At 41.6% G+C, this 16,701-nt stretch overlaps 1 protein-coding gene across 2 annotated transcripts in view; it reads left to right on the top strand.

The window, feature by feature from the left end:
- Positions 1 to 416: 416 nt before the first annotated feature.
- LOC142401332 (rho GTPase-activating protein 26-like) overlaps positions 417 to 16,701 on the top strand; it is a 95,226-nt gene continuing 78,941 nt past the window's right edge. The window contains exons 1-2 of one of the 2 annotated variants that reach the window (XM_075486723.1): positions 417 to 772; positions 840 to 1,154. In XM_075486723.1, the coding sequence (XP_075342838.1) occupies positions 1,001 to 1,154 (154 nt within the window). In that variant the 5' untranslated portion in view covers positions 417 to 772; positions 840 to 1,000. The remainder of the gene's footprint in view (positions 773 to 839; positions 1,155 to 16,701) is intronic. The other variant, XM_075486724.1, reaches the window with a different exon arrangement.

The raw sequence follows: 16,701 nt of genomic DNA on the forward strand, positions 1-16,701 counted from the left end.
GTTGTATCAGCTGTCATATGATCAGGTATGATATTATTAACAAAATTTTTTTGTTCATGGTTTTTAAAGATGTTACTGCATGGAACTAACTCTTTTTGACATTTAATTAGTTTATCCTATTCTTTAGATTATATATATATATATATATATATATATATATATATATATATATATATATATATATATATATATATTCTATCTATCATATTTTTGAACTACATATTTGGCAAGTTGAGATAAAGGCAGTTGAATAGAAACACTTTCCCACAACATTGTTTATAGAAAGGTGAGTAGAGTGAGCCCTCCTTTTCAGTTTTTCATCTAAGCTTTTATCAACGGTCAGGCTCATCGGTCCGGGCATCTGATTGGTGGACTCAGACGTCGGTCAGGGGATTATCCGTGTTGGGGTAGGTTGATTACCGCGGCGCTGTCCTGAGCTGGGGCTGTGGAGAAACTAGTCCTTTAAAGCTGTCCAGCAAACACACCACATTACTGTACGAGCCGAGTTTTGTTTTGGTTTTGGTTTTTTTTGCTGTCTCCATCCCACGTTGGCCCCGTTTGAGTCGCTCCGGTCCAGAATGACTTGGTCGAGAGGAATGCAACACCGGCTTACCTGAGCAAGTGGACACCTTTTCTTTGAACCTCTCCAGGCACTTATCTGCGGTGACCTGTTATTTTATTCAATTGGATGCCGTGTCGGGTTGCTGGTGTGCTGCCTCTCAGTGTAACAAGAGGACTCCTGCTTGTGTTAGCAACAGAATACAGAGACTATGTAGGTAGGCATCCCTGTTGGACACATCCTCGCCTTGTTGTCTACATGTTGTAACTGTATTTCCCAGCAGCAGCAGCAGCAGCAGCAGCAGTAGAAGCCGCAGCACAGGGGCTCTCCCACCGCCTCCACATCTTCTCCCTCCTTCCTCCCCACTTCGGAGCTCTTTTTTTTTCTTCTTTTTTTTTGCCGGGTCGTCCGGTTGTGTTGAGACCGGTGACGGAGCAGAAGATGGGACTACCCGCTCTGGAGTTCAGTGACTGCTACCTGGACAGCCCGCAGTTCAGGGAGAGGCTTAGGTCTCACGAGCTGGAGCTGGACAAAACCAACAAGTTCATCAAGGAGCTGATTAAAGACGGCAAGGCGTTGATCCATGCTTTGAAAAGTAAGTGGAGGTGGACAGGTGTGTGTGTGTGTGTGTGTGTGATCTGATGGGAAGAAACTTTTATAACGCAAACCACACCATCCACAATGACCAAAAGAATCAGATTTGATGTTAGCCTGCAGATGTGTGTGTGAGAGCCTTTCCAATATGTGTTACTGATAAGACATTACAGACCAGTTGAGATGCGGTTGACTGTGCAGTGCATAGTGTCAGCTTGGTGCATAGTGTCCTCTCATGGTGTCAGCACATTTGCTGCTATCATCTTGCATTATGGGACATTCAGAGGGAGTGTGTACTTTCATCCATGATGAGAGCTGGCATTTTTGTCCAAAGGGCTTCTGGCTCTGGTATTGTTGCCATAAGGTTGAACTACCCAATGAGCTGTCAAACGCTTTGGAGGGAATAAAAAAACCCTCCTTTTCAAATCTGAACCTGGGCAGAGTGTGATTGATCGGAAGATATTTGAAATGTTTAAACACTGAAGAGGCTCCCTGGTCACAAAGCAATTGTTTTACATCATGTCTGAATACATGATGACTGACTTGAATCCTCAGCATGTGAAGAGGAATGAAAGAAATGATTGTACTGTCATAATAGAAACGATCCATCTTCAGCCCAATATTCCATGTTATTATCAGCTTAATATTTGACATTGAACACTTATTGTTCTTATTGCAACAGGATTTAATACAGTAAAACACGAGTTGACCTGTTGCTCTTCCTGTTACTGTAAGGTGAGGTGCTTCGGTGCTGGGTTTGTACTGTAATGTAAATGCTGGTTCATATGTCTCCCTCCTGACCTGCAAGTGGTTTTATTAGCTGCCCCAACAGCATTGCCGGTATTGCTTCCACTTTGTGTGTCTCTGTGTGTTAAGGGGAGAATATTTCCTGGTAACTTCTACTTCAGAGGGCGCTGCCACAAAGGCTGTTCTTAGGCTGCGGCTACACGAAAACGTTTTTCACTGTAAACGATACTTTTTCTTATAGTTTCGCTGTCGCGGCCACACGGAGCCGGCGTTCCCACTACCCCAAAACGATAGTTTTTGAAAACGGGTTCCAGAGTGGGAAAGTTTGAAAACGGCCTCGTTTCGTTTCCATTGTTACAGCTAAAACGTTTTTGCGTCAGTCACACGTTGACGCTGGGAGCCAATTTTAACACTTCTCTATTGTCTCACAGCGTGGCGTGACACAGTGGCGTGTGTACTGCATCGTTTCATCGTTTTTGTCTGGACAGCAGCGCGTTTCCGTGTGGTCGCAAGAATTTTCGAACCCGTTTTCAAAAAAAACCTCGTTTCGTTTTCGTGTAGCCGTAGCCTTAGTCCTTACAGGCAGGGTTTGGTAGGTGTGACAACTGTACAAGATGAAGTCATAAAACTTTACAAGTAGTAAAGTAGTTTTCAAAATCAAGAAGGGTGGCTCAGTTGTGGAGAAAATAGGAAAGAAATACGATTATTCACTAACTTTGGACACTTGTTGTTCTTCAGGCTTTGAAAACTGTCTAATGTCTTTTTAAAATGGAGAAATTTCCCTAAACTTTAACCATTATTAGTTCAAATTAAAGCTGCATATGAACTGACCTAAATGTGCCACAACACGTCGAGGCTTTAGTTTAGGTTTTTCCGGAGAAGCAGCAAGGATGTGCAACACTAAACAAAATGGGAGCGTCGTTGTGAAATGTAATGTGGCACAATGCTAATTCTCTGGGTATAGTCTGCAGTGGAGTGCCCAAGTCATCTAAAAAAAGAACAGTCACGATGTGTTGCTCTACCCATGTCGTGTCCCAGAAAACTCTGCCTCGTCTCCTTATCGTTTTTTTGGATCATAATGTTCCCTTCTTTTTAAGACCAGGGTGGCATCCAAAGAGGCTCAGCAAAGCCCAGAAAGGACGACTCGGATGTAAAAACACTGCTAATTATCCCAGCTGGAATCACAAAGTTATTATTGTGTTATTGTGCTGAAAATTGTGCTGATAAGTAGCTTAATTTCCATATCAACTGCTTCATTGCTCCACAGCTTTGGTCCCTCCTCACAATCAGTGGATCATATCTACATGAGTTTAGAAGAAACTCGTTAGAAACGGTGATTAGCATAGCGTTTTATAGTTTTATAGGTTGGGATGATGCCGTTTGTGTCAGCATGCGTAACAACAGCCCGGTGGGATGAAGATCCAGAAAAGGAGGGACGCGTTCAGGAAGATAAGTTTTACCACCAGAAAAACAGCGTAATTCATAAACTCCTCATGGGGTATGTTGCCGTAAAAATGCTGTCATTGCTAACAAGGCTCTTCGAGGAAAGTCCTGGGGAGGGAAAGGTGCAGCATCCAAAATCCCCTCGAGACTCCAGTGTTGCTATTTGGAAGCCAAATTGAGCCTCTCTCTGGAAGGATGACTTGATCAGATGCTCAGAATGTCTTAGCTCAGACTCACAACCCGAGGACAGCGCTGCCCACCTGGGTCTGTTGCACGGAGAGTCTGAAGTGGCTTCAGTGACCTGATGAGTGGAATAATCTTGGGAGTCGGCAAGCTGCAGACACAGCAGGCTGTTTATATTCAGATAGGACGAATGCTTGAAAGTGCGGGACACCCTTGCTTTTTAGTTAACCTGAACTTTTCACCCCAGACAGTTATTGCTGCCGCTGTAGCCTCTGTCGAAAGCAAACCAGCTTATTGCTCTATTGTCACAAAGCTCTGATCAGCTGATGCGAAGCGGTGATAACAATTCCTCTTTTGTCTCTTGTATCTACAAATCAAACAAGGTGGCCAGATTCACTGAAGTCAAGATGCTGGGTCTGTGCTTTTGGAGCACATGTTAAATTGATATCATGTGCTAAACTCCTTTGAACTGCTTTGAACTCCTTAGCACACGTACTTCATATGTTTCTGCCCCCTCTGGTTCTTTCAGTTTCTCCATATTTACATCCTCTTATCGTTCTGACAGTTTATTGTTGGTGTAGGTTGCTGCACACATTGATAAGTACAAACAGGGTGGCAGTAAGTTGCTTAATATTCTCTGTTACTTTAACCTGCAAAGTGTGGTCACTTAAACGTAAATTATGACAGACTGTACAAAATTACAAGAAGTCAACAGCAGTCAGATTACAGTTTTGAGTGAAAGTTACTAAAAAAGTCGTCTTTCCATATATGAAAGCATTAAAATGATGCTAATGTTGACCTTTGTGATCAGTTTCTAAGCCAGTATCCCTTGATAATATCAGCCAGTCTCTCATACAGTATATATAAGTATAGTTTTGATGATAAACTCCCTACCTACCTTTTTTTTTTACCCTTCTGCAAGCTTATTTTGACACATCATTGCTCATGTGATTTTTATTTTTGTTTTTAAATAGAAGACAGTTTTACGTGAAGATTATCAGTGTTGCAAATTTATAGCAGCTCCATCCTGTTTGTGGGTGTTGGACTGCTTCATGTTTCAGTTACAGATGAAGTGTTCGTACAGAACGGTGGCTGTCCTCACACGCACACACACACACACACACACACACACACACACACACACACACACACACGCACACACACACGCACACACACACTTTGTTCTAGCACAGACTTTGAGGCACAAAATTTCCCTTAAGTGTGTATTTTTGAAACGTACACAAGCTGTGATGGTAGATGCATGTGCAGAAAAACAGGCCCACATGCACACGTACAAATGTGTGCGCGTGTTAGCCAGATGCCATTTAAGGGCAGACCTAGCTTGTTATTATGGAGGCTGTAAAAATGTTTGGTTCTCTGCTCCACCTCTTACATGACATGACTCAATCAGCCAAACAAGCCCTAACTACCGGCCTGGCACTCAGTGGTGCTGCGCGGGAAACAACAAACTGTCTTTAGAGGGTTTATATGACACTGACACATGATGTTGACATGTTTGCCGGTAGGTTCATCAAAGAGCGTGTGACTCCTGATGTTTGTTTGGTTGGCTTCATGAATTTATCTCTACCGTATGTAATCATTTTCTTCCAGATCTGTCAAAAAGCTTGTTTTAAAAAAAAAAAACTCCATTAATTATATGTTTTACATTAAATTCAGCCAATTGCTGCTAATGCTTCTCTTTGTGTACTATGTTGGTCTGATTCTACAAAGGCTACAGCTAGCAATCTGTTAAGAATCTATTAAATGAATGATTATTTTCCGTTTAGTTGATTAAACGCTAAACGTCCTCAAAAGTGATGGATTTGTCATACAAGCCACCCACCTTTGCTTGGCTATGCAGAGTCTGAGTTGGTTTTAAACACAATGGGCATGAGGAACTAACAACTCCCATGCGCCGATACGACCAACAATCGAATATCACTCACTGTGATTGACTCTGACTTCGCCGCCTTGTTGTTTTGAGGCGGAGAGCGCTAGGATGTTTTCTTTTTAGATGTTTATAGCAGTTGTGCTGTGGTAGGCCATTTCTGTCTTCCAAAGAGTCCAGAGCTCAGTTCTGTTAGGTCTCTGTTTACAAAAAAAAAGGTGTTGATGGTTTAGATGGTCTTTAAGATTGGCTTATTCTTTTTTCTTATCCTGCAGAACTTCAAGGACAAGAAAGTTGTTATTTTAGGTTAGCCATGAATGGATGTAAAAAGTCCCGAAACACTGGTCCCACACATCAACGCGGGTTCTCCATCAGCTCCAACTCAGCTGTCACCTGTGCTGATATTTCATGACACCATTCATGACAAAGAGAATTAAACTGAAGTTTAGATTTGAAGCCTACTTTAAAAGAATGAGCAAAAAAAAAAATCATCATCAAGAAAATGTGCAAAATAAATGAATAATCATGTGCTTATTTGGCGTTTTGGAACATTATCCAGACTGTGCTGCTGCAGCGATATGACATTCTGGTGCTATAGAAAGCATCTCAGTTTATTTGTTACACAATCATTTTTCTGTTTTCTCCTTCATCTTCTTAAACATGTTTTTGGTGTTGGTGACCCCGAAAGAATGAAGACAAAAGGCACTTTTCTTCTCATTGGTTGAACTCTTGACATACTTGATCCTGGAAATCATTTTTAATGGAAGTGTGTGCTAAGCAAGTTCAGTGCGAGTGAGGAACTCCATCTGTTTGTGTTTTTTTTCAAATGATGGTGCAAACAATGCCAGCCTTTATCACCTGCAGATGTATATATGTGTGAAGTGTACATTTTCTTTTTTCATGAATACTGATAACTTCTTTTCGTACGTGTGCTTTAACTTCTTTATGACTCCCAGGAGTTTGGAGTGTTTTAGTGTGAGAGTCATCTTACCATTAAGACATCACATTGTCATGCACAGATGTACACACGTGTTGGAGTGAATGCTCGACGTATCGCTCTGTCAGAGAAACCATTAGATGTGCTTTCAGAAACATGTGCAGCTGGTTAGCAGAGTCTCCTGTTGGTGTTTATGTGAATGTGTGAGTCTGTGGAAGCTGTGATGCTGTGACTGTGGATGCAGCCGGTTGTTTACCAAGTATTGAGGAAGCCTTTCTGTGTGCGCCATAGGTGTGTAGTACAGTCTCAAAGTGTGTGCACGGGGGTGTGCGTGTGCTTCCTTACTTTCAGCGAGCTGATTAAATGGTGCCACCAGATGGAAGGTTGTCCGGAAGTCCTCGCTGTACTTATCCATTGTATGGTGTGAGGGAGAAAAAGAAGTCAACAGGAGATTACCAAGTGTATTCTCCCTATTAGATTATATATTTATTTGAACTAATGCCAATCACAGAGACGACTGTAATCCAGACTCAGAAATCTGGATTTGCATTGAATTATTTTTTTCCCCTGTACAATAGACTGACGAACCATTAACCCGGTAAGTTATTTAGCAACTCCCTTTTATAGTCCATGAAATGTTTTTAAATTTGATGAGAAGAAGCTTCTTTTGCTCTGCATTTTGGACGAGGGTTAAATGTTAGCAGCAGATGACCTCAGAGGAACAACAATGTGTCTATTCTTCAAGTGAAATTTGGACAGAAATGTGTTTAAATGAAGTCAGTGTTGATGTGCTAAAATCCCACTTGTAACCTGCATTTGTAATCCTGTTTCCCTGGTTCATAATGCAGTGTTATCCCAGTGTTATTAATTGATGGGGTAAGAGGAAAAAGCTTATGAGACCCCGATTAAACAGCCAGTCGTGTGCCCCTCTGAAAGCATGATAAGTGTCTCACAAGTCACGAGTGGGCTAACGCATTACCAAGGCTACTGCACAGGGGATTCTGTACTATCTTTTCATCCCTGCTTCCAAGTAATGACCCTGAAAGGCTGGTTGGCTCACTGTGTATACAGTATATGAAAGGCTTGACCCTAAAAGCACACACAAGCATGTGTGTTATGTGCCTGACTTAAAAACAGCTCTCCACCCATTAGCACCATCTTGATAATAGCTGCTTTTTTTTTTTTTTTCCAAGCGTTTACACTAACTTCAAGTTGAACCTTTTAAGTGCTCTTAGCAACCTCACAAACAAGCTGCTGCCTAACTGAGTGCTATGTGTAAATGGGCCTGACAAAGGGGAGGTGGGAATCCCCGGCAATGCACAGTTTCAGTGCATGCCGCTCTCGGCCTTTTTCTGTCTTTACGCCCTGTCTTTGCTTTTCTGCAGCCACCCACTGTGCTGTTGGTGAGTAATGAGAAGGGCAATAGCAGTCATTCAGTGGCTGAGCTGTCAACTGTGCTGATAGATGAGGGTCATACACACATGAAGGCACAACACACCATAACTAATTCTCTGAACCCTCTTTTTAGACTTCCAGAGGAAAAGATGAGTATGTGCCGGGGGGCAAAAGGAAGAAAGAGTGTGTATGAAGAGGGAGGGGGGGGGGGGGCTGTCACTCACAATAGTGTTCAAAAACTGGCATGGCCTTATTTTCAAACTGCCTTTAGAAAAGCTCAGAGTAGAGTAGTGGAGGCTTTGGATTAGCAGATGATGGGAAAGGAGAGGAAGCACGAATTGGAGACAGAGAGGGGAGGTGTGGTGTCACTGGTATCACACAGGAGCAGAGATGGGAGAAGAGTGGGGGTCTCCTTTTATGCATTCATCTTATTGTCTGGTTTTGCTGTAGAAATGCACAGATCGTGCAGTGTTTTCCATTAATTTCTGCTTGTGTAAGATGTGCGTGTGTGCATACAGTCGGTGTGTAGATGTGCGCATCTCTGTGTGTTGCCACCGCAGTGCATCGCAGTGGGGGTTGGGGGTCTCCTTTAGTTGTTACGTAGCGTGGAGGAGAGAGAAATTAGGGCACGACTTAGTGCAGCTCTTTTGCTATTGTTGCCCCGCTTTTGTTACAGCAGACTATCTGACACACAAAGAAGCACACACACACTCTCGTGTAGTCTGGATCAGAATCAAATACACTTGTTCAGTAAATGCAGGAAGGCACAGACACGCCTAAATGCAAAGTCGTGCAACACAATTTTATGTCCTTTGTTAAACTGATCGTTCATTTGAAAATACTGCACGTTTAGTAGGAACATGGCTATGTAATTTAAGCATCTTGAAAGCTTTCAACATATCTTGAGATTTTATTGGTTGCTCCATGCTTTATTTGTGACGAAGCCAAAACCAACAATTGTTTTCACTTATGAAAATGAGCTGCTGTGTTAGGAAAATATCAGACAGAAAAGCTTGCCTTAAGCCAGTCTTTCCCAATCTTGCCTCCAGCTCTGCACGTTTGACACGTTTCCCGGCTCTAACACACCCGATTCAGGTAAATGGGGCAGGTCAGGAGCTCTTCATTAGGCTCTGTGGAAGCTAAATATACTTACATTTAAAGAGAATGTAAGTATATTTAGAACAACAGTTTAAAAAATCAGATCAATCATTCATTCATTAATAAGAAAGCCAAACATGGGAAAGGAACAGAACTGCATATTTAACAGCACCCAGATATTTGACGTCTTTGTGAGCGAAAGATGATAAACGCAGAGGACGATTTAGACCGGCCATGTAGGATTCCGCCCGCCACAAGTGAAAGCAGCCCCACTGAGAAATGTAAGTTTTTAAAACGGATCTAAGTGATGACACATCTGATGATGTACTTGATGGCTTACGGGGATGCGTTGTTCGATGACCCATTTCAACATTACTTTAAATTGTGGATAGAAAAAGTAATTGGCAATATGAGCACATCTGAACTGCTTTACTGAAAAACTGTAGGGACGTAATAAAACTGTTTCAGCGAGTTGTTTTCATCACGAACAACCACTCTATGTTAGTGTGTATGTCTATATTTTACTATACTCGTTAAAAATGTATCAGTAGATCCGTGCCAGGTCATTAAATGCATCACAGATTCACTTGCCACAGAGATGGCATATGTGTATAAAGATTTAAACCAGTAATAGTTCGAGACCACCACAAGGGTCCCGTCATTTCATTTGTGGAATCTGGAGAATGGGACTCCAGGTGGACCAACGAGGCTGATAAACATTTAAACTGAGGGACTTATTTAGTTACACTGTCCAGCAGTCAGACAGTGACTCGACACTTTTGTGCACTGCCGTACCGCTTCAGTTTTTTTCTCTAAGCTCTCACCTCCAGTTTAAGCCCCACAGATGCATGCACATTTCAATGCAAAGTGATGACATATTTCCCACATTTAGCTCTGCCAGTATTTTAGCAGCTCAACAGTGATCATGTTCCCACGTGCAGCACCTTGAGCGCTTGAATGGTGTCAAATACATGTAAAAATGCAATGTAAAGTGCACAATACGCTTTTGTTTTATAGGGAGAGCACTGCATACTCTGAAATAATATTTTCCGTAAAGTAAGAAAAGGTTGTATAGTTAGAAATGTGTTATTTGAGGAACTGAAACAAGAACTGCAAAGACTACAGGTTTGTTTTCTCATGACGTAGTTACAAATACACACAAGCTATTTATGTGTGATTCAGATCGTTATTGCTGAACACATGCAAGTTGAAAATAGGAAGTGGGATTTACGCATGAACGGCAGCGTGTCCAAATCTGAACAGTCTGCGGAGCGGAGCGGCACAACCACATCAGGCCACTTGGGGATGGAAATGCTGGTCTGACACTTACAGAAAGTTGATGCAGTTGCAGAACTGTGAGCAGCATTTGCAGAATGCAAAAAGTGGAAGTAACTTATTTTGCATATCTCATTTCCAAAAAAGGATTCTTCTCTGTTCATCTAAAATGATGAAATATGACTAAATATTGAATAAAATTAAAAAAAAAAGCCACAGTTTCATGTGAAGTTCAGATTTTCTAAAAGACTTTGGCCAAAATACACCTATAAAAACCTTTTGAAATACTAAATCAAAGATGGTATTTATGCAGTGTTGCTGCTTTATAAGCTTAACTGAAGGAGGGTGAAGCGATTAAAGCCGCGCTCTGTAAGGAAAGACCAGCAATGTGCACCTTGTAGGTTAAACACGATATTTCCGATAATTAATAAGGTGTACAGTGTAATAAAAAGGTAACTAAATTCTCCTATACATTCAAGTTTGAAGCAGGAAAAAAGATGAATTAGTCACTTTGGAGTTTAGACTTTTTTTCGTTGTACGAATACGCATTTTTCGAGGTGGCATCAGATGCATTTAGAGACACAGCAGAGCACTTACAGCTGTTTCTGAAACCAGTCACGATTCTTAGTTTTACATGCTTGTGATCCAATGAAAACCAAATTAAGTGAAGAATGTTCTTGATCTGAACTTTAGTTTCTTCTCTTGTCTGCTTTTATGTGCCCTGGGAAAAAAAAAGAAAAAGTGCAGAAACTTGGCAGAGTGTGATTGCCATAAAACAAATAATTCGAAGAGCCAACATAAAAATGAAGGATAAATGAGTTAGCGGGCTGCACATTAATCTGATCACATTATTGCACTGTGAAAGTCTCCCAACACCAGGAGGTGAGCAGGATGTGAGGAGGAAGTTGAACTCTGAGGAATGCTCTTTAACTTTCTGCACACTGCCACCTGATCGCTGCTGTCTGCTCATAAAAGAGACAGCTGTACGTTTCACAGCTGTATAAAACTGCTTTTACAACAGCTGCTTACGGAGGCAAATTGTTTAATTGCAGGTTAATTGGTGAACTATTGTACGTGAAACCTAAAGTCCCCACACACACCTGATGTTACTGTCTGTTTGCTTTCAGCTTTACAGCAAACGCAGCAGTTCAACGGGAAAATGTTACGGATTACACCTGTGTCATGTGACTGCGCTCAATTACTGTCCAGAAAGTGTCACAAGACACTTATATAGGTGAAGATGATAAATGAGAAAAGCTCAAGGGCCCAGTATAGTTGCTACGATGGCTCGCGTGAGCGTTGTGGATGACGTCACGGTGTCGTGCCGGCCATTTATATTGCTGCGAGTCGATGCGCCAGGAGTTGCAATCTTCTCCGTCACAGAGGTGTCGCTGCTACGTGAAGGTTACCGCTAACTACTCTACAACGACGAACGTGGAGAAGAAAACAATGCCACTGTCATCAATGACACTGCTGCAGTATCTGGAAGATGAAATGCTGCTTAGAACCTTGCAGACGAAAGAGAAAGATTCCTTACATAATAGCTGATGAGCCTGGAGAAGTTGACATTTCAATAGGTGTGTTCTCACCATTATAGTCTGATATAGTACTTAGAATATTGTTATAGGACTTTTAAGTTATTGTGTTACCTTTTCTTTTTTTGTTTGTTATGATATAGTGCTTCAGTGGACACACTTGGGAATTATCGTTACCTTTCAGGATGCAATAATCATAAAAATCGGTTTTATATAGTGCTTAATACTCAAAGCCGCTTCCAGTGAATACCAGTGAATACCAGTGAATGAAACGACAGCAAATTCCTAACGACATCATTTATTTACAAAGTGTTTTACATGACACAACCGTCAGCCGTGAGCCTGTTTTCGAGTTGGTCCATCCGGTTTGTTGTTCTCCAGGCGGAAATACGTCATTTTTACGTCACGCGCCAACTATGAATCCAGCTTTACTCCTTGACATGTAAGAATAAACCAAACATACTACTCAAACAAACCTACTTTAAAATAATTCCTGAAAGCTTTTCCCCGTTTTACTGCTGTGCGTGACCGAGGTGACTTTGTTTGTGTCTTCCTCCTCAAAGTTGTTCTTTTTCACGGTTGGCAGCCATGATTGTTTGTTCATTAGAGCATTGCGTAACATAGCCCGTACCACTGGCTGATGACATGACCCTGTCTATATTATTGGCTCCAAACCTGCTAATGGAAATGATGCCGATGTTATTTTCAATGAATTGGTATTCAGAGAGTTTGCCTCGAATTCGCCTCATTGTTGGATAGAAACGCGGCTGTTATTTTTCTGTCCTCGGCCTGTAGTGCCGAGTTGCCTGATCCAAATTCAACACGTGTGAAAATGAGCTAGAAACGTGCAGCCTGCGGTGCAGAAAAGGTGTGTCTCTGTTGCTACCCATTAGATGGAAGTTTAGGCCACCGCAGGACTGTCCAAACTTGCAACAGGTGTCATATTCAAAAGAAATCTGCTGAGCGTGCATCTACACATTATACCGGGAACTTTTCCGGAGATAATAAGCATGGGTGAGACGGACAGGTGTGGCTTAAATCTGGTAGAAATACACGAATGCGCCCTCGCACATTAACCCTTACACATGTACACACTTACAAGCTGACACATGTTGTTGATAAAATAGCTATTTTCCCTCCACGTCCAGGCTCTTCGACTTAGACAGAACAAAAGGAAAGAAGACAGCCTTTCGAGTCAGAGGCTTGCATGGCCTTTCAGCAAACTTAGTCTGGAGCTTCTAAACTTTAGAAGCTCCAGACTTTTACTTTAGAATCTAAAGTAAAAGCAGGTTGTTATTGTCACCTGGAGCGACGGTACTTTCTTTGACCGAGACGGCTTCTGTCCTTCATTTTGCTTACATAGAAACACAGACTATATTTCAGACAGGCTCCTATTTTAACTCCGCTTCTCTGGCAGGTTTGAAAACAGCAAAGTGGTGAACAGTGGAATAATATTCAGATCATTCCGGATATGAACCTAAATCCAATTACTCAATTATTCGTATGAGGTTCAAATTAGATTGACATATTTTGTGCATTTCTATTTCATGCCACTTTACATCCATTATAAATCAGAAGAACGTATGATGCTTTCAGTTAGAACATAATGTATCAGTTCAGTGTTATCCAGAAGCAACAGTTTCAGTAAAGCAGAATGCAACATAACCACAGAAAATAGAGCTGAAAATACCATGACTTGGCTTTGCCATGACTTGATTGCTGTTTCTGTCATTCTTATTCAGCTGAAGAAAAATGGCAAGTTTGGGCAAGTTTCAGAGTCTGGTTTTGCTGCATGGTGGAGCAGTTATTAGCTTCATCACCTCACAGCTCCTGGCTCACACCTTGGTTTACCTCACCATACATTGCGGTGCTCTCTCCCAGCTGCCTCTCTCTGAAGACAGTCTGAAGTTTGCTTAGTTATTGATCCAAAATTGGTTGTGGGTATGAGCATGAACAGCCATGGTTTATCTGTTACACCACAGGTTCAATCACATGTGGCTTTTACTGACCTTTTGTGTACAAGTGAGTGGCTGTGAACGCCTACGTGTCAAATCATGGCTCGGTTTGTGGGAAGTGTTCTTTTAACAAGTTGCGCTTTGATGTGGAGATAATGTGCAATGCAGCTTCAGGTGCCAAAGATGTGTTTGAAAATGACAACATGCAATAAAAAAGATGAAATCTTGTGCTTCATAGTAACTTTTCAGGAAATTTCTGTGGAAAAATGAAATAACTGCCCTCTCCTTTGTGTCATTTGATTATGGTCAAGAGTTTATTTCCACATTAAGAATTACCTATGTGGAAATCCTGTAAAAGTCAGTTGTCTGTGGAAACACGATGAATTAACTCTAATAATTATACTTATCAGAAGACTTGATCAGGCAAGTCTCCTCATCACAGCTTAATCTAGTTTCATGTCTCGAGAATAATCATAAAAAAATAATTGCTTTTGCTTTCTCCACCTCTTTCCTGTTCCTCTTGCTTCTCATTCTTCTTTTTTATCTTTGGTTGTGCTCATTGTACTCTAAACATATTAGATGTTCCTTTTCATCTTCCTGGTCCTCCTTATTTCCTTTCTCAGTCTCATGTTGAAATGCCCATTGCCCCTTCTCTTATCTTCCGTGTCTGCGTCTGGTTAACCGTGTGTAGTAACTCTGAATCATTATTAGAAAAGGATAAGTGCTCGCAGAGGAACCCGAGTTGACCATTATTGGAAATGGCGTGGCAGACGAAGGAAGGAGTGCACGCTAAATGAATGGCAGGAGGCTCTAACTCTCCCCATCACACTGATTGTTTCCTTTTCTATCACAGCATAGGTGATACCGCCTGCCCGGCCAGACCCTAAAATGCATTCTGCCAGAGGTTGTGTTATTTTTATAGGAACGAGACATGAGAAAACCCCCGCTGTGGTGAAGTAATCACGCCGGGCATCAGTCCGAAGCACACACAGTAGGCTAGTGTAAAGCTGTGACTGAGAAAACTGCAAGCAGGTGTTAGATTGCTACGTGTGAGAATGTTTTTTTTATTCTGAGAATAATGAAAAATGGATCTCCAAACAGAACTTTCTGATATGGTTTAAAAATTATACATTTTTTACCTTTAAATTCTTTTTTTGTACTGCTTATTCTCTTTCAGTTCTTTAGAGTTTTCCTCTCCGTTTTGTTTTGCTGTTGCACACATGCACACACTCGCAGGCTGAGTGTGAGAGGGAGCTACGCTGCCAGGTGGAGGTCTTTTGGGTTCAGCCTCTTGACATGTGGAGATTTCGAGGCTCAAACCACCAAACCTGTTATTAGTGGATTACCCACACTGGTTCCTGAGCCCCAGCCCCTGACATGAGTGCAAAACGCGTTCAAAAGGAAACGATTCACTGGATTACTGAACTCACTGCAGTGAACCGAGCTAAGGCGTGGCCTCTCTGTAACTATATCTGTGCTGCTTTTTGGAGAGAGAGTGTGCATCAGCCAAGTAGCACAAGTGAATACAGATTAATGTAAAGAGAACTATTGTTATGGGGTTGTTTAAGAGGCAGCTTGATTTAGTTTCTGCTTTTTGAATCAATGCAGGAAAAATGATAGGGGTGATGCAAACATATGCAAAGTGGTAGCCAGCAAAGTCTCAGCATAACTCATGGTAGTGCAGATTAATGGCAGATATACCAATTTAAGATTAAGAAGAAGAGGGAGAACAGCTGTTACAAGTATGACCTACAGTAGCTAGCTGAAGGTAAAAGGACTGCTAGCATGTCAGTATAATTGAAGGGTATTCTGTATTTAGAATACTTTTCCACCTTGCAGTGCTGTCAGATACCTCTTATTAGAGAGGTATTGTTTTTTTTAATCCACATCCTTTTTCTTGATAAGGCTAAAATACTTTTTGCTGCTCACACCATGCCATTACTCCTGTGTTGACCACAATCTGCCGTTACAGGCACTAAATCTAGTCTGTTAAAAACTTTGTTAGAACTTTTACACCGAGCCAGCACCCATACAAATTTGTTAATAGAGTGCAAAATTGTGCTTAAGAACACGACATAAACACGTGCTTTCCAAGAGTGAATGACTATCATGGATTAAGATCATCCTCCTCCTCCTGTGTGCACAGACTTTCAGGTGCAGTGAGAGAATGATTCTACCTGGAGAAAGAAAATAAAAAAGGAAACAAAATATCTATTTGGTCATCCAGCTTTTAAATGTTAGTTAAAATGAAGCTTATTGACCATTACTGGAACGATAGGTCGGGACACTGTGCCTGTTAGGTCAGTTTGATGTGAAGTTCTTAAAACCTGCACAGCTGCAGCTTTGAATAACTTTCATCAGTAATATTCATTTACCTTTTACACCAAAAGGACTTACTTTGTGTCTCGGGTTAACATTAAATTGATGAATGTACTTGGATAGATCACAGAACACTCTGTGCACCCTGCATTTGTTTGATGTAGTGTGTGCTGCTGTCTTTGAGCGAGTTGAGGGGTTTCGTAAAAAGTATTTTATTCCCGTTGCCCATAATGGTTTTAAAATCTGTAAGAAGATTTGACTGTAACTCCGAAAACGTGTACTTTAAAACGACTTTGACTGAGTGTGTTTGAGTGTAACAGACAGAGCATGTGCAGGGGTGGTCTGAGGGGAGGACCCGTGTCTTTCCTGGCCGGGGCCAACCCAAACAAACCACAGTCAACTGGCATGGTGACCAACGGAGTGCGTGTTTGTGTATTTAACAGTGCGCGGGTCTGCATTCGGCTGCTGTCTGTTTTGGTCCTGCTTGCTCCAAAAATAGCCCCCTGCTAAGAATTTTTAATCCCCAGGCTTCTGCTCTCTCCTCCAGTGTTGCTCTTTGCCATAACATTGCACATTTGATATGCACACTTTACACACACTCACTCTAGCAAGGGTCACAAGGTCTCTTGGTATGAAGCCATTTAAAACTTATTGGCTTATTGGGGATAATCTGGCAGGTGCATGTTACTTTACAACTTGCCTGTTGTTTTCATGGCTATGGTGCGGTTGAGGGATGAAGTGGGATTCACTTTGAATTTCCCAAGCATTTTAGA

Source organism: Odontesthes bonariensis, chromosome 16 (genome assembly GCF_027942865.1).
Source record: "Odontesthes bonariensis isolate fOdoBon6 chromosome 16, fOdoBon6.hap1, whole genome shotgun sequence".
NCBI classification, from domain to species: Eukaryota; Metazoa; Chordata; class Actinopteri; order Atheriniformes; family Atherinopsidae; genus Odontesthes; species Odontesthes bonariensis.